This window comes from Siphateles boraxobius, unplaced genomic scaffold (genome assembly GCF_051911475.1).
Source record: "Siphateles boraxobius isolate OS27281-9 unplaced genomic scaffold, OSU_SipBor_1 9, whole genome shotgun sequence".
Classification (NCBI taxonomy): Eukaryota; Metazoa; Chordata; class Actinopteri; order Cypriniformes; family Leuciscidae; genus Siphateles; species Siphateles boraxobius.
Window position 1 is genome coordinate 29,805,766 of NW_027509219.1, and position 23,210 is coordinate 29,828,975.

Here is a 23,210-nt window from a genome sequence, read left to right on the forward strand (position 1 = left end):
AATCGCGCAGCTATGCACGGCTCAACCAAACGCTACGGATGAGAGGAGAGCGAGAGGGAGGAAAGAACAAATAGAAAGGGAAAAGCCAAGCGTCAGTTTTCACATGCAGCTGCTCCAGTGGTTAATGAATCTGTGAGTATAATACAGTCCTTTCCTCTGACTTCCTGTCCAGGGCTTTCTCAGCCGCAGACTGAAGGGTTCCATTAAACGCACCAAAAGTCAACCGAAGCTCGACCGACACAGCAGCTTCAGGAACATCTTACCGGGCTTCAAGAGCGCGGAGAATGACAGGTAAGGTGGAGCCATCGATTTTGTTGGTTGTTGCAATTTAGAATCTTTTTCGCCTTCCTTTTGTTGCTATATTATTTTTTTATTCATCTAACACCTTGAATCCACCATTACATTGACAGCTGTCAATACGTCCTTTCTTACGTGCCGTTTACAATTCATGTTGTTTTTAATCACTCCGTGATTAGAATTAGCGTTAATATTTCGATTTTGTGCCAACAAGTTGATGAACAGATCTCCTCTTGTCTAGTCTAAGCGCAACGTCTCGAATTGCAGCTTGCCGTATCTCCTACAACATTCATCACGCTATTCTCCAAACGTTTAGCCTCTCTATTCATCTCTATTAGGATTGTTTAGAGTCACTTATTGCAGTGCTAAAATGTCTGAGTCATCTTTCTCCCCCATGAATAGGGATCAGAGTGAGGAATGGATTGGATTAATCACAGGATAAATGGTCCAGCCACAGTCTAATTTGCGAGAGATGCTTGTGAAATATTCGGCTCCTTGCGTGTTGTTCAGCCCGTCAGGAGAAGAAATATCAGGCTCCGGGATGCTGGGTCCTTATGTTGTTTTGATGTGACTTCAACACGCAAGTGATCTACACGCAGCAGTTTCTCAGCCTCAGTGTGTGTTTCTTGTATACAAGCTTGTAGCAATGTGCACAGAAGTGAACAGAGTTCATGGCAAATAGTAAAGTCAAAGAGTTTAGATGATATTGCAATTGCGTTTGAGTCTGTACTGTATGTTATTCAGAAAGAGGACTGGACACTAACTTTGCTACTGTGGAAAGCGATATCTCGCAACCTCACTTCTTTACCTCCCAATTTGTTCCCCCTTATGCAATGAGATTAAATGAAAAACAAATAGAGGCTTGCTGAGGTCTCAGTGCTTTTCAGCTTATTCTCCCGCTTTTTCTTTCCCCCAGTTTCCCCCAGTTTGAGATATCATGTGAAATTCTTTGTTCAGATTTACAGATTCCAAAAGCTACAATCAAAAGTCTGAGATCTTTTTGCAAACTTAAATATTTCCCAAATACTTTTAAAACCAAATGATCTAATCTATCCACATTTATTGCTCTTATTGTATGTCATCGATTGTTTCATTCTGATTGTATTTTTATTTCTCCTATAGGAAACTGTAGTAGAACATTTGATACTCAAATGAAGCATTATCAGACATCCTCTGAGCTATAAAATTTTTCATAAATTAGCAATATGAGTTTGAATCTGGCTTATGCTTGTTGACCCATTATTTCCTGTCATCACCCTGTCGTTCCTTTCAACACTTGCGTTGAAAATGTATTTTTACTTTTTACTCATCCTCATCTCATTCCAAACCGTATGGTGAATATGCTGGCTACTCTTTTCCATGTAATAAAAAGTGAATGGGGAAAGGGCATATCAAACTCCAAAATTACACACAAAAAAACATAAAAGTGTCATTAAAAAGTCCATATAACTCACACGGCTATTTTCCAAGTCTTCTAAAGCGACACAATGGCTCTGTGAAATTTAAGCCACTCTTGCTTAATAATTTTCCACTCAGTTGTGCCCTCAAATCAAATCTGGTTCTATTAGTTATAAGACACTTTTGTGGTACTTTTATGTTGCATTTTATGGTTCCATTAACTTTAATTATATTGAAAAGAGTGGAATATTCTGGAAAAATTTGAGTTTTTTTAAAATAAAAAATCTCTTGCCGGTTTGAAACAATATGAGAGTGAGTAATGATGACAGAATGTTCAGTTTTGAGTATGATATTCATCGGTTTACTATAAAAATGCACCTTGACCTCCTTTATTCTTCATACTAGATGTGTGTTGTTTGGGAATGTATTCTCGTTTACCCGAAAGAGAATCTCAAGAGCACAATCTTTTACATGGGAATTTGTTGAGTCACTCTAGTCTATAGAGTCCTGTGGATATCATAGCAACCGCGCCAAAGATTTCTCCACAGCTCACCGTCAACCTTGTGCTTCTGTGTTGCTGTGGTGTTAGCAGGGGAAAATGGCCTTGCTTGTCCAGAGATTTTATGCCTCATTAAAGGAGCATATTATCCTGGGAGGGCGACTATCAGCTACATGGCACCAAGGTGTGTGAGCTGGATATGACATGCACATGCTGCTTTTCGGACTCCCATACCTGACTGGGTTCTGCCAGTCATAGTAAGTTAAGGGTCATTTCACCCAGATGTGTCTGTTCAGCCTGTCTGGACCTGACGGTTGCAAAGCTCAAGTCGATGTTGTGTAGTTCAGACAGGGTCTATCGCCTCCGCAGTATTTTGCAGCATCACACAGTCTAATATTTAGTGAAATTGAGTCTATTTGTTGTTCTTTGCTTTAAAGTTTAGTTTGCTTTCCTGGTCTTTATGTGGACAAATCATCTGCTTTATTTCAAATAAATGTTTTTTGTCTTAATTCATTTTTGAAATCCCTCTCTTATTCTTCAAGACTAGTTCTCTTTTCTTTCTTTTTTGTCATTTTGGATATATGAATATGAATGAATGATTTATTTATTTATTTCCTCATTAAATTTGCATAATTTTTCATTGATATAATACTATTTCCTGTTTAATGTGCTGTAAGTACGCATTCGATTGGTTGATTATAAACATCAAAGTTGTCATTGCTCTCTTTATTTAAAATGTAAACCAATGGGGTGAGTTTGGGGAGGAACAATCTTTTGGTCTGGCCAATGACAGAGAAGAGCGGAGCTGAAGGGTAGAGTTTTTGGAAAACAGATTATTTTTCAGTTTTTGGTGCCCATAGTGGTGCAGAAATTTCAGACTTTATCTGCTTAATGATCTCTTTTCACAGATTTAGTTTTTTACTATCATAAATTTAAGTTGTTAAAAATGCATGACTTTGGACTGAATTATTGCATTTGATTTTTAGCCTCATTCTGCTTGTATAGCATTGTTTTGAACGGTGCATCAGTATATGTGGAATCTGTGGTTTCATCCTTTATGGACTCTATTATAGTGGATTATTTTACCTTTTTACCTTTAAACTCTATAAAAGCTTCCATTTAGATATCTGATTTCCTTTTGGCTGAAGATAAGAATCAGCTTTTAAGCTCTCAACTGGCCACTCCATAATATTTTTTGACATAAACTGGAAGTGATATGAAAGGTAAGTTGATTTTTATTTTATAGCGAAAGGGCTTAAATGCTTAATTTTGTGTACTCAAATATTTTGGGGGAGCAGTAATATAACTTCCAATAATTGAAGTTATGTGCCAGTATGTCATGTATATGACTTATGATGTAGGTATCTGTGCTTATTAAGCTTGGAAAGTACTAAGATGGCATGGAAAAATAACAGACTACTGTTTAAAAGTTTGGGGTCAGTATGTTTTTTTTTATTTTATTTTTTTATAACTTTTATTATTTTTATACAACAACGGATGCATGAAATGTTACAAAAATAAATGATATTCTAAATAAATTATGTTTTTTTAACTTTCTATTAATCAAAGTATACTAAATAAATTGTGTTAAACATAGATAATAGTTTTTTGAGCATCAAATCAGCATTTTAGAATGATTTCAAAAGGATCATGTGACCCTGAAGACTGGAGCAATGATGCTGAAAATTTCAGCTTGCCATCAGAGGAATAAATTACATTTTAAAATGTATTCCAATAGAATAATATTTCACAAAATGATTGTTTCTACTGTATTGTTTATCAAATAAATATAGCCTTGGTGAGCAAAAGAGACTTTTTTCAAAAGCATGAAAACATTTTACTGACCCCAAACTTTTGAATGGTATCAAGTAGTACTTGATATATTAAATTATGAAAATATATTAATCAAAGTTTGACATTTCTAACCATTTCAGTGCATTATGTAGTGATGTATTATATAATATTTTATTATTTTATTATGTTATTTATAAAAATGATTCTTTAATTTTCACCTACGTGTCCAAGTGGAGACATCAAACTGACACTTAAAGAGAAAACACATGCCATTCAGCCTTAGGAGATCACATTTACATTACTTTACATTACAGCCTTTGAAAAGGACTTCGGGCTTTACCTATTGATTTTTTTGTTGTTTCCCAACAACCATTATCTGAACAATAACAGCAGTGAAATCTCTTCATCCTCGTGTAATTGAACGAGAAATATAGGAGGTGGTCTCGTCACGGCAGTGTGATGGATAGCGTTATTCAAAGCATGTTTTTGTTTGGCAAAGGCCATCTTCTTCACCTCTGGCTCGCACTTCTGTACATTTATTTAGAGGTATTGCTGCAAATTCCTTTATTTTGGATCTAAAGACATGCTGCTTGAAACCAATTACTGAAGCATCATGTTCTTTTTTAATTTTTTAAGGGTCTCTTGCATCATCCGTTTGGACAGAGCGTGGTTTCCAGGTCAGCCTCCCTTCTCGCTGACGGCTGTTTTGCCATGTCCCACTTAATTACAGGCCTGGGAGTCTTGTAATAGAGAGAATGCATGGCCTCCACTAACACCAAGAGACATGATCGCCCAGGGCGTGCCAGTGTTTTTTAGTGTGCATACTCCACCGATTACTGTCTTCATTTCTCTCTGGCTTTGTGTCTGGTTGTGGGGCGGGCCGGGGCGTGGGGGGGCGTGGGGGGGGGGGTCTTTGTCTTTCTTCTGTAGACAAGTAGAGTAATTAGAAGCTGCTATGTTATTTTGTTTATTTAGTGACCTGTGAATTCCAACGCAGATCGTATCATGATCACAAAACGATGTGAAAAATCTATGATACCCCGGTAAGCATACATACTTCCCCAAGATATCTGTGAAAGAGCATCATTTGGAAAGCTCGGTATTTTAGGCACCATATTTGTGCACAAACATATGATAAACATCAAGTGTCAGAAAAACATCTGTAGAAAGCCATTCTGACATCCGTCAGGAAAGATTTTTGCAATGGACTGAAGATGCAATCTCTCTGAAAAAATTGCACATTACAAATGAAAACTTTGAATAGATTAATGTGTTTTTTTAATCTGCAGAAAACTAAAATAGCAGTCATGTATTCCAAAAGGGGGAGATCAGGGCTAGTTGTCACACTTTTCACTACAGTGAATATTTCTTAGAATTGAAGTCAATATCTAGTTAAAAAGTAAAAATACGTGCAATATCTACCGTATAGTAGTTTAGTAAAAACATAGAGTCCAGTATTTCTACTACAGAAATACTGTTCTTTTAAGACATGTTGGCCCAATAGAGGGATATGTTATATATTATATTATATTATATTATATTATATTATATTATATTATATTATATTATATTATATTATATTATATTATATTATATTATATTATATTATTTATATCAGCTGAATTTACAGAAAAACAATTATAGGAACTGCAATTTGTGGAACTGCAAAACTGTGAGTTGTAATGTACAAACATTTTAAACTATTGTTTTGGACTACAGGTAATGAATTCATAATTGTATAAAATTTATAAACATTTATAAAAAATGATCTGACAGCTTTGCCCCTATACCTGACTGTTAATTCAAATAAATAGCCTTTACCAACAGCTATTGCCGAAACATTCATTCTAATGTTCATTCTAACGGAACACGTCGACCTCTTTATGAAAAGCCAACCTCTTTAATAATACATGAGCAAGTTGTCACTATTGACTCGTATTGATTAAAGGCACACTAGAAGCCACTGTCCCTCAGTGTGCGGCGTCCCAGGAGATGGGGAAAGGGTGCAGGATGGTGGTTGGGTTTGGTTTGAAGACATGTGTGATGTGAGGGCTGTGGCAGTCTGCCCATAATGGATTAGCCTCATTAAATTCAAACCTGCATTCCACACAGAAAAACACCCACGGCAGAGCTGCACATCCTCTTCCTTCAGTCCGTCCCTCTCATTTTGTCTCTGTTTCAGCCTGTCTTCCCCCACGGTACTCCATCTATCTGACAGGCTTTCTATCCCCCCACCTCTGTTTTTATTGGTTTCTACTGTCTCTAACCCACTAAAACCTGCACCATATTTCTGCTTTTGACCCTCCAACAACCTCAAATATCAGCTATGAATATGACTGTCGTGCACATTCAGAGCATTTCTATGAATGGCCAAGGACTTTTACTGGTTATTGAATTGATTATGTATTTTTTCACATGAGATGAAGGTTTTATCTCTCAAGGTCTGCATTTAATAGCAAACTGAGCAAGCTTTGCAGCTTATTTACCATGGTAATCCTACAGAAAATTGATGCTCAGCGCCTCATTTAGCTTTAGTGTGGTCATAAAACCTTTTACAAATTCTGAAGCCGACTGTGCATGTTTTGTTAATGGTATAATCTTACCATCCGCATCGCTTTCTCAAGATTGTTATGCTCACCTACACAATGCTTCTATTTTCTCTCTCTAAATATATATATATATATATATATATAGTTTGTTTTATATAACTATATATAGTTTATTGCACTGTTTAATAGGAGATTAGTAGATTGCATGGGTAAAGGAACAGTTCACCCAAAAATAAGATATTCTGTCACTGTACACACTCCTTCATGATGTTTCTTTCTTCTTTTTCGTCAAGGGATGCACAATATATTAGTTCCATATCGGTTATTTTAGTTTTTTTTATTGTATCACTTTACAATTTGGTTTCATTTGTTAAAATTAGTTAACGACATAACATGAACTAACAATGAAAAATACTTCTAAAGTATGTAATAATCTTAGTTAATTGTTAATTTCATCATTTACTAATACATTATTAAAATCAAAAGTTGTAGGCTATCTGTTAATATTATTTAAGGGACCTGAGCTAACATGAACTCACAATGGACGGTTGTATTTTTATTAAATAATATTAACAAAAATGAATAAATACTGTAACAAAAGTTTTCCTCATTGTTAATTGATGTTAGTTAATGCATTAACCAACATCAACTAATGGTGCCTTATTGTAGTGTAAGTGTCACGATTCTTTTTAAATATATTGTTTTAGTCAGTATTTGTGACCTGTTTTTACATTTAGATCACATTTGCCTTCATCTTTCACTCACTAATTAATAAGAAGTTAATATTAAAAATGCGAATAATTTAAGTTAAAAAAATGTTTTTTTAGCAAATCTCAAAATGAATATCCCTTTTCCAAATATAGTACATTTATAATCTCTACATTACATTTTAAATTTTAGTTTTTTGTTTCATTTTAAAATGTATTTGAAATATATATTTAAATATTGTCCATTTATTTGCATCAGCCTGATTTATATCATTGAATATTTTTGAGCTTTCTCTTTAACAGCAGTTCAATGACACTGGCAACATTTCCCCCTTGTCTTCATTTCCCTCTCATTTTGAATGCCTGACAGGGTATATTATATAGATCGGGCCTGTGGATGATGTATAGTAATGCAATTCTTGTAAGCAGGGCTGTGTTTGACATCTTCACGGGCAAGGACGGTGAACTCTCTATCCCACAAATCTTTATTCTGAGGATTCACCAAATCTCACTGTTATGATGTAAAGTAATGCTTGAGCTCAAAGGACAGAATAACCTTCTTGATAAAACAGTTTTGAGCTAAATGACTTCTGAATTTAAAGGGTTAGTTCACCCAAAAATGAAAATGATGTCATTAATGACTCACCCTCATGTCGCTCCAAGCCCGTAAGACCTCCGTTCATCTTCGGAACACAGTTTAAGATATTTTAGATTTAGTCCGAGAGTTTTCTGTCCCTCCATTGAAAATGTATGTACGGTATACTGTCCTTGTCCAGAAAGGCAATAAAGACATCATCAAAGTAGTCCATGTGACCTCAGGGGGTTGGTTAGAATTTTTTGAAGCATCGAAAATACATTTTGTTCCAAGAATAACAAAAACGATGACTTTATTCAGCATTGTATTCTCTTCCGGTTCTGTTGTCAATCCGCGTTCACGAGGCCAGTGACGCTGCTGACGTAAGACGCTGCTGACGTGTTATCTGGTGCGTCCGTGTATTCGGGTTCAAATAAATAAGTCTGGTTAAAAAAAAATGCAAGTCTTCCCCTGTGTCGAAATCCTTAGACATGTTTGCAAAGATTGTTTTGTTTCCAGCGTGCGTCTCCCTCAGACTGTAAACGAAGCTCGGGCGCACCAGATAACACGTCAGCTCGTCTTACGTCAGCGGACTCATGAACGCGGATTGACAACAGAACCGGAATAGAATACAATGCTGAATAAAGTCGTCGTTTTTTTTATCTTTGGACCAAAATGTATTTTCGATGCTTCAAAATATTCTAACTAACCCACTGAGGTCACATGGACTACTTTGATGATGTCTTTATTTTCTTTCTGGACAAGGACAGTATACCGTTCATACATTTTCAATGGAGGGACAAAAAGCTCTCGGACTAAATCTAAAATATCTTAAACTGTGTTCTGAAGATGAACGGAGGTCTTACGGGCTTGGAACGACATGAGGGTGAGTCATTAATGACATCATTTTCATTTTTGGGTGAACTAACCCTTTAAATTCAACACAGTATAGCAGGAAATATAGTTAAAGGAATTTTCTGGGGTCAATAAAAGTTAAGCTGCATTGACAGCTCTGTGAAATGCTGGTGATTTATCTCAAAAAAATAATTTTGATGCGCCACTGACATTACACAAGGATTAACATTAAAATATGTGAGTTTACTCCATTCCAAAACAAGACTTCACCGAATACATGTTGGATACAAGTGGATATATATTGTTCAAGAATATTTTTAAATACTTTAATCAAATGGGGCTCGGTTCTGTTAACCATTCTTGCATGTGCATACTTCCACCAATGCAGACAAAATACTGTACTAAAATACAATCCTGCAGTGCACAATATGTATCATTGCTGCAACAATACTATATACATGTACATCGTGACCAGTGATATTCCCGAATAAAATAACTCTTATGACCCATTTTTAGTGAATCATAGACAGAGATAGGAATGTGAATCATATAGATCACAGTCCTATCCCCAAATTAATAACTGTTATGAACCGAATCTGTTTAGTGAATAAAACACATACAAATTAAGTGTAGTCCGAATCACAAATTACTCTAATGAATGGTCTTTGTGAAAATTATTTTTATTCATTTTTTCAGAATCAAACCACATGTGATCCTTTTAGATCAATGTAGCTATGTCTGTGTAAAATTAAATGCAATCTTTGAGTTTGTTCTTTTTTTTGGATACCCAGAAGATTATTTAGAAACTTTAAAACTCAAAACATATTTTTGCACGTGAGATTTAATAAGGGTTCTTTAAGAAACATATGAGCTTCATATTTCTGCTTTTAAACTCTTAATTATCAGCATAGACCTGTAATTTTTACAAGCTGAGGGGGACAGGTCAAAATAATCTAAGCGTTAATTGACATTACATAATTTCGATAAAGCTGATAATTTTAACCTGGAATGTTCCTTTAATTATTGTAAAGACAGTACATCAAATGAAAGCAAACTAAAGCAATGAGTCTTGTACTCAATGCCTACATAGTTGTGATTGTTCGCTGTGTAAAATTGTGCAATTGTGTAACATTTTTGGGTTGAGCCAACAAAGTAAATTAAATTAGGAATTACAGGATAATGTGATAGCCTTCAGATTTTGTGTTATTTTGTGTGATGGTGCAATTGAGGATAAAACTGAATAGATTTGCAGTTTACATCTTAAAAGAGCTCTGCACTGTCATTTTGACAAAGCTGTTTAGTAATGGCTCTTTTTGCAATGACCATGACCTGAGCAAATTGATTTGCCCTTAAGAAGAAATGTCTTTCTAATTCACACACAAATCCGAGAGGATAGCATAGAGAGGAGCGTCTTGAACGCAGATGTCATTTCTGTCACCTGATTCTTTCTGTGCATTGTGCAGTGGTTGAGATGAGGCTTCAGACACAGCACGAACGCCTGTCAGCATCCCACAGATCCCGCCCCGACAGCCCATCATCCTCTGGAATTTTCCAACCGCCTGTACCATGCAGATCGCTCTTGCTTCATAATTGCCATGAATATTTTACATGAGCTTTGTCAGATATAAAAACAACAAAAACAAGCAAACTGTCAGTCAAGTTGTTGTTTTTAATAGAAATTCAGAGCGAATATGCAGTTGAATATAATGTCTACTCATTTAGCAGCATTTGAATGAGTTCTAATTCAAACTAAGGCAGGTTTTAGCACCCGTATTAACTTTTTCCCTGCCGTTGACAGAATTTTCCATCATTTATGACACAACGCTTCCCTGCCATAGATGGACTTTTCAGGCAATCCATGTTTGCACTTTTTTTATGGTAGGGGGCGCTATTTAGCATTTTCTGAAAGACTACAGAATTTCTGGATCAAAACACAGGCGAAGATAGAAGCATTGCTTACACATTTGTAAACTAACGCGATCATTATACAGCATATAAATCAAAACTGCCTAATGTTACTGAATGAAGTGTCGAACCCACAAAGAGCGAAAGAACTGCAAGCTTTGGGGTGTTGATGGACTCGATCTACTCCATCTATGTTTTGATCATCGTTATGAATCTGGATGTAGTCTTTGCCAAAAATACAATTTCCTCAGCTTTTTTTTCAAAATGTTTAATGCTTGAAAAAAAAAACGTACCCACATTCAAGTGTTGATAAAAAAAGAATGCATGAAGTTAGAATAAAATGTTTTTTCCTTTTGATATATTGTATGTTCAGGTATTCATACACCAATATATCCTGGGTGCCATGAAAGTTATATGAATTTTTATTTATTTTTTTAAACCCTGGCACTGGCTGCCAAAAAAAATAAAAAACGCTGGAGGGGAAAGAGTTACAGCTTTTAATAAATGGCATAATATGGCATCTGTATCGCTACAAGTGCAGTTCAGACCTATTTCACTAATTTGTTACTTTGTTTAATGTATCTTTTAAAATTTTTAGAAATGTTTTCATTAAGCTATAAAAATTCTTTTTTGTTTCTATGCATTTTCTTTTCATGTAAAGGATATCTCTTTATAAGATTGTAATAATTATTAATAGCTCACTCAATGTTATAATGTATAATAATGTATTATATTATTATTTATGACCATTATTAGAGGGAGTTATACTACGGTGTTGCTGAATCTGATTGGTTGACGAACGAAGGTGTGCAATTATTTTCAGGGAAACGCGCGGCTAAAGTAGTTTCAGGCAGGTCTTGACCATATTACAGTTCCATATCACTTCACCAAATGATTTCAGTTATTTCAAAGGTCCTTACAGACTACAACAACAAAAGAACCAAAACCCACAATTATTACCATGTTTTTGCCACAAAATTATGTTTTATTATGTATGAGAAGCACATACTCTTTCTCCCACTCTCTCTCCCACTCAAACGCACACACAACAGTACTCGCACACTCTTTCACACACACTCGCACAGAAACATGTTGTCAGCGCTGCTCTGCCGATTTTATCAGTAAAATAGTTTAGCAACTTAAAAGCTACAAGACATTTCACTAGCGATGTAATAACGGCGCTGTTCTTGCAGCACAGTTTCTCTATTAGAGACGATGCTGCCAAACACTGTTGAGAGACATATACATACATTAAAAATATGCATCTCTCTCTCTCTAACTGCATTAATAACTGAATTAGACTTCTATCAGTGGCTCAAGCCTCCGTCAGCTCTAAAATTACATTTTGGAATTAGCAACAGAGGCTTGGGATGAGATGCGTAAGAAATGTACACAAAAGAGCGTTTTAAGGACAAAAACCTGACGAATATCTTAAAATACATGAACTGAAGAATGTTTTGAGGTGTGGTAACCGTAGTAAGCAGAATAATTGACTCCGGGCTGTTTAATTATTGAAAATAATTCAATAATTATTGCTTCGTGTTGTGGCTGCATTACCACCTCTTGTATGCATTATTTTTCTAATAATTCAACAGCCCGGTGTCAATTATTCCTAACATATTTATTATTACTGTTATTTTCTGTTTAGATCCCTGTTAAAAGAAGCACAAAGCACAACGTGAACTTGCAGTTGCAGTTGTGCTGCTTACTAGATCTGTGTGAAACAGACCTAAGTGTGTAACTATGTCTGGCAGATTCACTCGAGTTCAGGGATCAATGACAAATCAATTTATCAGATAAGCCTTTGCTATATACGCAGTAATCTTTCAACCAACAGTTCTGCTTGGATACTGCAGTGTTTTTTATGTTCTATCTACGCCACTACAGTTGTTTTTTTTTTAAATGAGCAGACCACACGCTCAGAGACACACAAAACTGGCATTGCTTATAGTGCAGTTCACTCTTGTTGAGACTCTCAGACAGGTTTTTTTTCTCCTTTGTCACAGCCTTCTTTTGCATTTGAAGCAGTAACTTATACCCCTGCGAGTTAGGCTTTCATTTGTGACACTTTGTTATTATCCGTACTTATTGGGATGTGCACCATGGTGTAGACTGTATACGCAATTTTGTGTTGTTGTCCCCCCAAAACATCTAGCAATCATCATCATTTAATGACAAGGTAATTTGTGTCAACAACTTGCAGGCGAAATTGCTCCAGTTATGAAAGCAGTCAGTCGCTGGGTATAAAAGTAAATCTTACCCTCTAGAGTTGCCATAGTAACAAAGATAAATATTAAGTACAATTCAATAAGCCATTCTGCTTTTCTCGCTTTACATGCACATTAATGAATGCACATCATCGCTAACTCCGAGTGTGTGTACCTTTTGTGGGCTGTTACCGCAAGTGCAGCGCTTCGAATTGACAGATACCATTTGACCCTTTTGCGAGATTATGCTTTGTTGCAACCGCATTGCACCCTTAACCATGTCAACCTGCACCTCCGTAATTAACACGTTTTGCAGTTATGTTTTCCTAGCAGGATTTTAGCATAGTTACTGGAAAACTAGGTCAATATGATGCGTCATAATTTCAGCCTGTAAGGCAACAAATAATAAAAAAAGGAAATATGGGGGCGGATTTATGGTTCTGCATGTGTTCAGTGGTCTGTAGTTGTAGCTAATGGAGCCGGAAGAGACAGGAGGAGAATGTTAACAACACTGAGGGGAATGTTAGAGGTCGCAGACTGAGCTAACTGAGTAAAAGGACTTCCTGCGTTCTGTTACAGTCTGTGGTTTGTTAGAAGAATAGATTAGAAAAATTCATGTTGTAACAAATTTGTTCGACTTTTGATTCTTCTGTGGAACCCTAAATAAAGTATCGCCTACTTTTCCATATATTAAAATAGATATGCATGATTAATCCAAATAAAACTGAAATTGCGATATGGCTTAGAACGATTATAAGACCGCACATGCTGCAATTTAATTACATAAATATGTGCGCTGCATGTTTCATAGTGAGGCCTGGCACTGTTTTTGTTTTTACACTAAAGCAGCTCATGTTCCTGTTTTCCAATGCTGCTTCACATGAATTCATCCCTGCATTTGCTCTGAGTTTGGGTCATGTATAGTGTGCATTTGAGAAGGCAACATGCACTTATCATCTTCCCAAACTTGTGATGAGAAGTGCTTATAAACCATATAAATATATGTAGAGTATTTTTTTCTCAAATACTGTATTTATTATACAGGTAAATATTACAATAGTCATTTTTCTTTTATTTAATATTTTATGTAATACTACTACTAATAATAGACTTTATAATATTTTATAATTATTATCATCATAATTACAAAATAAAATAATAAACAAAATAAGAAATTTTACTTTTTATAGTCATGATTTATAATTTTTAAATATTTTGCATAATTGTACAGCCTTACAAAACAGGAACAGCAAATCAGGAGCTTTTTAAAAACATAAATAAGTAAATCAGAAATCAGAATTAGATTTTTCCCCCATATATTGCAGCCCCATTGAAAGTGAATGGGCTCCAAAATAACAATGTATAAAAGTAGTCCGTACTCTTTCGCTGTTTTTTGAGTCTTCTGAAGGTATTCAATAGCTTGGTTTTTTTTTTTTTTTTTTTTTTTTTTTTGGGTGACAAATAGATATAAATTTGGTCGCTATCAATTCGCTTTTCACTAAAAACTGTCTACATCCTTTCAAATATGGTGCCTTTAGATGTAAAACATCATGTTTGGAATATAGCACGTCTTGGACTACTTTTATAGTGTTTTTTGTCATGTTGGAGCTCTTTTGGAGAACATTTCTCCATTTGTGCTCCATGGAAGAAAGAAAATCATTGGTTTTGAATGACATGAGGATGGGTAATTCATAATAGAATCATAATTTTTACTTTAAATTGTGTGCGTTTTTAAATGTCATGACCCATTTTTATATTTACACAACATGCATTCACCAGATCCCCTTCACTGTTTATAATGATAGCTAGCAGAGCGGCCACATGACAGAAATGAGAGGCAGACAGCCACATCTACATCATTGCATTCATGATTATTTTCAGTCTATTGACAATCCAAGAGGCCAGTGGGGAAGTCAGGCCCTGTTATTGCAATCTTCATTTTGCTTAAATGCTCCGGGAGCTTACATTTGAGGAATCATTTCTGAGGAATATGAATTAATATTAAAAGACTTCCACAACTCCATAATACAGGTGCGGGACCATTAGGTGTGACTGCAAGATGACAAGTAATTGCTCTTAGCTGGCTCACACACACCTACACACACATGACACTGGAAAATGAATCACAGGCTTGCTGTAGGGGAAAGCTGTGCGTGGTGGAGAATGGCGAGAACATATGTCATTAATTTGTCTGCCGAGTGACTCGCGCACTTCGATACATTATGTTAAAGGTTTAGTTTTGGAGGAGAGCCGAGCTGGTGATAGGAAATTCCTCTCTCCCGTGCTGCAGGTCCTCTGTTTTAGTGCATGAATATTGTGTTGCCCGATGAATTGTATTTCTGAATGTATCTATAGTCTGCGACCTGCACCCACTAGGCACGGATACTGTCACATCACACTTCTGTCACACTTCTGTGTAACAAAGACATGACCTCATTGTGTCCGGTCTGAAGGACATGGAACCCACTTTGGTCTCTCTACCTAGAAAAGCTTTTTAAACGCCTTGGTGTGCTTAAGCTCGAGATGTTCAGCTAAAGAGTGGACCTTAAGTCGCTATAATACAGTGAATTGATTAAATTGCATTTATAAACACGTTTAATGGATGCAAATCTTCAGATGATACAGTCTGTTCTAAACTGGAGTCAATAGATGATGAATAAAGGCCTTTTTTTCATTTTTACATGGAAAATAGGTTAAAAGCCAGAAGCTGTGTTATGCAAAGCAAACACATCCAGAACCAAGAGTAAGATGTTATATTGTAAACAGTTTGTTTACTTCTAAAAGCAGAATACTCAATTTACTTTGTTTTAATCTACGTTGTAGATACATAATTGTGTTTAATGCAAATATAAGCAAAAAAAAATTATATATATATATATACTTTTTGCTTAAAAAAATATATATATACAGGGCTCGACATTAATGCTTGTCAAGTCAAGTCACCTTCATTTATATAGCGCTTTTAACAATATGGACTGTTTTAAAGCAGCTTTACAGTGATAATAGGAAATTAAAGTAACAGAGATTGTTTTGGCTTTACAGCAGCTCTAGAGTAAAGTTATTGCCCAGCTAAAGTTAGTTTTGATGTCCGGGACAAGTGGATTTTTTGAAGGGACAAGTGGGCTAAAAGAGAATTTTACTAGCCCGACCGGACAAGTAGCCTGATTAGAACGTTTATAAGAAAAAAATAAGTAGGAAATCACCAAAACGAGAGAATGATTCTGATTGTGGAGTTTTTAGTATTTTTAACAGTTGACGAGTAGAACTGTATGATACAGTTGACCTCACACGACGAGTGCTGCTTTCCTGAATACCTGCGCTTTAAAGGTCCAAATATTGAGAACACTGATGAGAATATTGCTTCAGAATAAATTATATTTATAACAAACACACACAAAAAAATCCAGACAAGCAACTTTTTTACTTTTTTAATCTAGATATATAGATAACTTTATTTGATTAGTTTTACATACTAAAGTTGGTTGGCTTTAATTTTTTCAAAAACTTAAACATCTTTTGTTTATTGCCAGGTATAAAATAGATTTGAATTGCAAATTTTCAATGTGGTCTCATTCTTTGCACTATTGCTAATTAATCTTCTTTTTCCTTTTTTCCTTTTTTTTTGCATCAGCAAAGCCTAAATTCAATCACCATTGTAAGCTCATAACACTAATAGTTTTAAGTGACGTGCTGTAGGCTGTGGTGTGTCAGCCCTCTTCCTCTTCTTGTTGTTCATCAAATTATGGCGTAAACTGCATTTTCTTAATAGAGAGTATTAATCACAAAATTTGTGTGGGTTGAACACTAAGCCTGATAAAATTATCTCATAATTGATCAAATCATGTTCACAACTAATTCACAGATTAATTTCCAAATTGTAGCATGTTTTAAACAAAACATTTTAAAATCAATGCAAGACACTACAGGCAAAAAACTTGGACTGGTCAATTGTGAGATTTATGGCTATGTGACTTTACATGCGTGTGGGAAGTGGGAAGAAATAGTCACACCTTTTAATTTTTTTAATTTTTTTTACTTAATTGCACGTTTTCTATTTCGGTCTGTTGCTTTTAATTACAATACATCTCTTTAAAGGCTGCTTTCTTAAAATGTGTTTTTTGTTTTTTTGTCTCATGCGCTGAACAAGAAATCTCCACTTTAGCAGCACTTATGCACCAAACTTTACAGTTTTATTCCGGTCTATATTCTGAAGGCTTTTACAGAAGGGTTTAGATAATGCATCATTTGCATATTTAGACACATTTCAGAATACTTGTAATACAACATTTTTTTTTGCTATTCTTAATATAATCAATCAGCTGTAAAAGTTTGGTGATATCTATTAGTTATATAATATTAGTATATTATATATTAGTTATAGAAATATATTGGTATTCGTAGGTGCACAATTTGCCTATTAAATGAAAAGAGTAGTTTGATTCTGTTATGTGGGAGTGGGGTCACCACAGTTTTGAAACCTAAGAAATGACTTGCAGAGTGTGGATCAAAAAAACAAAACAACTAACTTGAAAACCCCTGCCCTTACCCTAAGAATGAGCAATACTGCCTGCCTAAAAGCAGGCTATAATTGTTTTAAGCAAGCGCTACTCAGGTCAAGGTTTACTGAGCATACATACACCCACCCACGTTCCCAAACAGCCATTAACTTCCAGCAAACATGCATTCTGCATGGCAATATTGTCTTTACTTTTGGATGTGGATTTTCCCAGTTCAGGGAAGAAGCCAGTTTATCACAAAAGCCAGAGGACAAAGGCCAACCACACACACACACACACACAGAGGGAAGGGGGCAGGGCCAGCTCACACTGTTCAGCCTGCTTCCGTTGCACACAGCAGCAGTCCAGCCGACACAACGAGAGAGAGAGAGAGAGAGAGAGAGAGAGAGAGAGGGATCGGCACAGCCCACAGTCTGTCAAAGGATCTGTGGCCCACTTTAAATATGAGTGGGGGGTTTACAGCAGCTCCTCTATGAGAGTGTGACAGTGAAATCAAGGAGGCCAGAGCGAGAGGAGAGAGGCGGGGTTGTGAGATTGTGTGTGTGTGTGAGCCGGCTGTGTGTGTCCGCTGTTCCCAGTGGCTCCGAGCTGCAGCAGAGGTAGCAAAATGGAGCTGTGAGCAGCCTTCCTCATCCTTGTCTTCGTCGCCAGGGGACCGGGGATCTTGACGGCATGCCCGGTGAGTAGTCCATACTAGAATACCTGTGGTTCTGACAGGCACGCTGTAGATCCAGATCTTGGCGGATGGAGTGTGTTACGGGAGCGCTGCATTGTGCTTGAATGGCATCTCATTACAGAGCTTCCATGCTGAAAGAATGAAAGAGGGCGAGAGAGAGACGAGGGACGAGTCACAGAGCTCCCTCAGCCTTTGTCGGCATTATCAGGGCAGTAATCGATGGTAAATAGCGCGCTGCTGCGGGCAGCTGGGGTTCTGGCTGGTAACTGAGGTGTTCAGTCCCTATGAACGGATCATGGGCTTTTGACTCCGTGCAGCTTCCCTGGTCTCTCCTTTGTGTGGGAGCAGATGTTGAAAAACACACGCTGGGTGAGGAATACACGCCATACCCTGCGGTCAGGTGGCTGTATGCTTTTGGTAATGTTTTTTTCATTTATTGGCACTGTCAGGTTGTGTATTGATATGATGAGATCCGTTATTCCACCCTGTTACTGGGTGGCGACACGTGCTGTTTGACATCCCAGCATTCTCTATGTTGGATGGGCAAATCTGATGATGTATGTTTCTTGAGATGCTATGGCAGAATATAGATATTTGCAGTTTGTACTTTGGTCTATATATTTGATTTAGTGATTTTAGTGTAGGTGTTTATTTACGAGAGTGTGTTATTGTAAAACTTCTTGGTGCAGACTTAGAATATGTCATGAATCTGTGTAGTATTTATTATACATAATGAGAGTATTGTTTTAGATTGCTACAGTGATTAATCCAAACATTTATTGGCAAACAAATGAATTAATTCAGTCTATGAACATGTTGTCTATACACATACTGCTGGACACATCGTACATCATTTTTCTCATTAGATATGTACTGTAAGTAAATATTATTTATACATAGGAATTTGGCATAAAACATTCTGTCTAATTTATTTCATGAAACTGTATTATGTGTTTGTGATCACAAATTAACTTAAAGATGTTTGGAAAAATATTTATGTATTTATGGATGGTATAAGCATAGTATGTGTATCACAACCTAGAATACTTGATTCTGATTGGTCAATTGCAGCATTTGTATAGTCTCTATTTTTTAGTAAAGGAATGATAAATGATAAAAATGATAAAAAAGCTGTAGTTTTTGTTCATTAAGTAGTTTATTTATTAGTATCAGATAAACTGTTGCAAATAATGTAATGTGATATATAGATTATTTTACCCATTCAGAATCGCCCTTTTATCACCACAGTTGTTGCAGTAATGATGCATTCGCTGCTCTAAACCACAGAGGCACTATAAATGTAGATTTTGTGCATTAATATACATGTAGAATGTGGGCTCACAGATTTGTATTTGTCTGCATTTTATTATGGCTCATCCAATTAAGAGTCAAAACTATACATTTTACGATTTCCTTTATGATATCCCGTACATAGAAAATGTAAGTTAATAATCAAAGTAACACTTTTGGTGTATGACCAGATTATTCACTAGACGTGTTATTCACATTGATTTTTTTTCCATCAGGAAGTGTGAATGTGCAAAATTATTTTTATTTTGTCTGAGGACAAAATAAATATTCATATTCTACTCTTTTTTTTGTGTAGATATCTGTTTGGCACTTTGCATGAATTCAAAGCCATTATCAGAAGTTGTGTAAAGCATTTTTAAGGACCCTCAAAATTCACGACTATTTCAAAAACCTTGTCACATTGCAGGTTAATTCTCAGCAAGGTTAGTGCAGAAATACCATTCCATTTTAATTGCCTCCCTCTACACAACCATTTTAGAGCTTCAGTAATTTCTGCTTGATCAAAAACATTGCTGGTTGTGGGTTGGTAAAATTGGGTAGAAATGTAGTAGCTGAAATATCAAGCAGTGACATGCAGTGTTACTCTAAAAAAGCTGTTAATTACTAGTTAATTACTAGTTAATAACTACATCTTCAACAGTGTAATAATTAGATTACTGTACTAATTACTCTCGCCAAAAAAGTATTGCAATACTTATTACTTATTAATAATTACTTTATGAATCCCATATCAACCTCGACCAGCTGAACTAATTTTCAAATAAATAATATAAAATTGCATAAATTATTCTTCACCTGACCAAAGTAATTTAAAGGTAGAAGGTTACAATTACAAAAACATACATTTTAACATTAGACCTAAAACTTTTATGTTTAATCTACTATTGTTTTATACATAATTGTTGTAGTCTATAAGTATTCAGTGCAATTACATCAAAAGTAACTAATTAAATTACAGAACAATTATAACTAACCCCTTACTCTACTTTTACAAGAGAAAAGTAATTAAATTACTGTAATTAAATAGTAATGCATTACTCCCAACACTGGTAACATGTGACAGCGGTGTGATATGATGTATTTTATCCCAAACTATTTAAATTGGTGTAATTATTTTATATTTGTATACATGCATTTTTATGGGCTAAATTCTTGGTGTTGACTTTATTTGGCATCAAGGATGATGGACAAAAATATATAGTTATTAAAATATAAAAGAATGGCAGAGTCTACACCACAGCTATAACGATAATACTATAGAGAATCTATATATTTTAAAATAAACGTCCAGGACACTTGTTTTGTTTATCTCCAACTTTCTCCAAAAAAAAAAAAAAAAAAAAAACATTCCATGCCCCAATAATCACCCAAATAAGCTTCTTTGAAAAGAGGCTTTGTGGGTTTTAGGAGTGACCCCATCGATAGTGCTGAGATTATGTAACTATTCATCTGTGAACATCAACCCAGCTGTTGAAATGCAGTAATAAGATATGTACCAGGGTATTATGGGATGCTGAATAATTACTTTGTTCATTGAGCTCCCAAATGTTTTTCTGATTATAAAATGAGTGGTTTAGTGCGATTTTTTTTTTTTTTTTTTTTTTTTTTTTTACATGAGCTGGCTGATCTAGCTCACACTAAGGCTATTTTATTACTTTCTTTTGATGTGTAGCTCGTGTATTTATTGCCCTTATGGAATAATGGATAATATGACTACTTTGTCAAAAAACATATCAGTGTTAGTAAAATTTCCACATTTAATTGGGCTTCAGTATGTAAAACAAACAATTAAATAAAATACATTTTTAGCTTTTGAAATCTTATCTGGTAGATTTCTCAATTTAACTTGTTCATTATTTAAGCCTCAAAAATAGGTATTGTAAACACCAAATGATACACACATTTACTTGAAATAGAAATATTTTTAATTTATAAATGTCTTTCCAAATTTAATGCATCTTTGCTTAATAAAGGTATTCATTTCTTTCAAAGACAAAACCTTATTGACCCTAAACTTTTGAAAAGTAATGCATTTTATGTGCGCGTGACCTTCTGGAGGTATAAATGATAGTGTAAGTATGGAAAGTTTCCATTAAACAGCACTGTATGCCAGGTTCACTGAGCCATTGTCCTTCTCTTAAAAATCTTGCTTGTATTGCTGGTTTCCTTGGCAGTCATTTCCTATTTGGAGCAGAGATCTCGAGGGAGGACTGCTTCCTGTTGGGGAGTGTGGGAACCTTCGGAGGCGGAGTACACGGTACACAGTCAACCACAGATATAGGACACAATCTTAGACCAGACGGCAGGCTGCACTCCACAACGTGAATTTAATTACGGCATGCAAGGTCTGCGGAGTCCACAATCTGCTGCTGTCTATCCTTCTTTCCTTCCTTATTATTAGCTCATGAAGACATACTTAAAAAGAAACCTATTAGAAAGTGCTTTTTTAATAATTGGCTGTTTAGTGTAATCATTTTTATAAGGATTTTTAGTGCAGTGAGACAGTGCAGACTTTCAATTGCTGATTGCTTATGGTTTTATAACCTTTAATTATGTATTTCATAATATAATTATGATTCTTTATATCTTTTTAAAGCTTAATATTTCATGTAAACTCAACAAGAACTGCAACAACGATCCATAAATCCCTGCTCTGTAAGCGAGAGTAGTATTTTTTTTAAATAGAAATCCTTGAAAATGGATTTGGGTGTGTTCAAGATGCAACAGATTGTTCCCTAGGGTGCTCGGAGACCAAGGCACTCCCTCGCTCTGAATGTTTTAGAGAGAGCGCTGTACAGTCAACACGGTTTCCAAGCCTTGGCGTCTGATATCTTGCAGAAAAATCAAGGATAATCACTGCACTGGCTCGCTTCTCTTGCAGCCTCTGGACTTGTTTTGTTTTGCTCTGGGACCATGCTGAATCAGAATAGTAAAAAGTAAGTTTGGCGAATGTTTCTTCTTCCTGTTTTTATAATCTTGATGGCTGCGGTTCTAGTGAAAATAATTGTTATTTACACTGGGTTTGTTGGGATTACTAGATTAGCTGGAATGTTGAACTGTAACCTGCAATAGAGTTTGCTGTTTCATTTTCATGCCGTGCCAAATTATTTTCTTTATTTTGTAATGGGCACCCAGAACGGATCTTTTTTTTGGTCTGAATACCTTGCGGTTATTTGTTTTTTTGATCATGATGTAGATATAAAACAGAATAAATGGTAAATGGTAAAAAATAAATTCAATATTCAGTGCGGTCCACATATGAGGTTCTATTTGTGTGTGTGTGTGTGTGTGTGTGTGTGTGTGTGTGTGTGTGTGTGTGTGTGTGTGTGTGTGTGTGTGTGTGTGTGTATGTGTGTCAAAATATTTCCTATGTTGTGGGGCATTTTTGGTCTCCATGAGGAAAACATCCCAATGATGTTTTTTTTTGAAATTGTAAAAATGCAGAAGGTTTTCTGTGAGGGTTGTGTGTAGGGTTAGGTTTACTTATTTCCATGTTTAAATCCAAGATTTTCATTGTGCAAACTGTGTATACAAACATCATTTTGTTTCCTTAAAACAAGTGCAAACAACCCAAGAAGAGATTTTCTGTCATTGTACAGTTGTTCTCTCTTTGTATGTTAAACTGATAAGAAAACAGAGATTTTTACATAATGAAGCAATTTCTTTTTTGAAACTCGAACTGTGTAAATCACTGCTCCACAGGCCATTTCCCATGAGTCATCACTAGCTCTCTCTGATTAGAAGAGCCCATGCATGGTCAAATATAACAAGTTTGTGCCCATGCAGCCCATGTCTACTTTATCTTTGCATTATTTAATGGTGTGAATGCCTACTAATAGGTGATTTTCAGTGATTAATGTTCTAGAAAGTCTTCGGAGCTGTCTGTGGCTTAGCAGTTTACACAAGTGCATTCATTAGAGT

At 35.6% G+C, this 23,210-nt stretch overlaps 2 protein-coding genes across 9 annotated transcripts in view; one reads left to right on the forward strand and one right to left on the reverse strand.

Annotated features, from left to right (window-relative positions):
- Window positions 1–23,210, forward strand: part of dab2ipa (DAB2 interacting protein a) — a 128,370-nt gene that overhangs the window by 61,028 nt on the left and 44,132 nt on the right. For 6 of the 8 annotated variants that reach the window (XM_077223859.1, XM_077223860.1, XM_077223864.1 and 3 more), the window contains one exon: window positions 173–291. In XM_077223859.1, coding sequence (XP_077079974.1) covers window positions 173–291 — 119 coding nt within the window. Of the gene's footprint in view, window positions 1–172; window positions 292–21,548; window positions 22,226–23,210 lie in introns of those variants that run through there. The other 2 variants (XM_077223867.1, XM_077223866.1) reach the window with 2 other exon arrangements.
- Window positions 1–23,210, reverse strand: part of LOC143732597 (antimicrobial peptide NK-lysin-like) — a 47,299-nt gene that overhangs the window by 20,336 nt on the left and 3,753 nt on the right. The window lies entirely within an intron of this gene.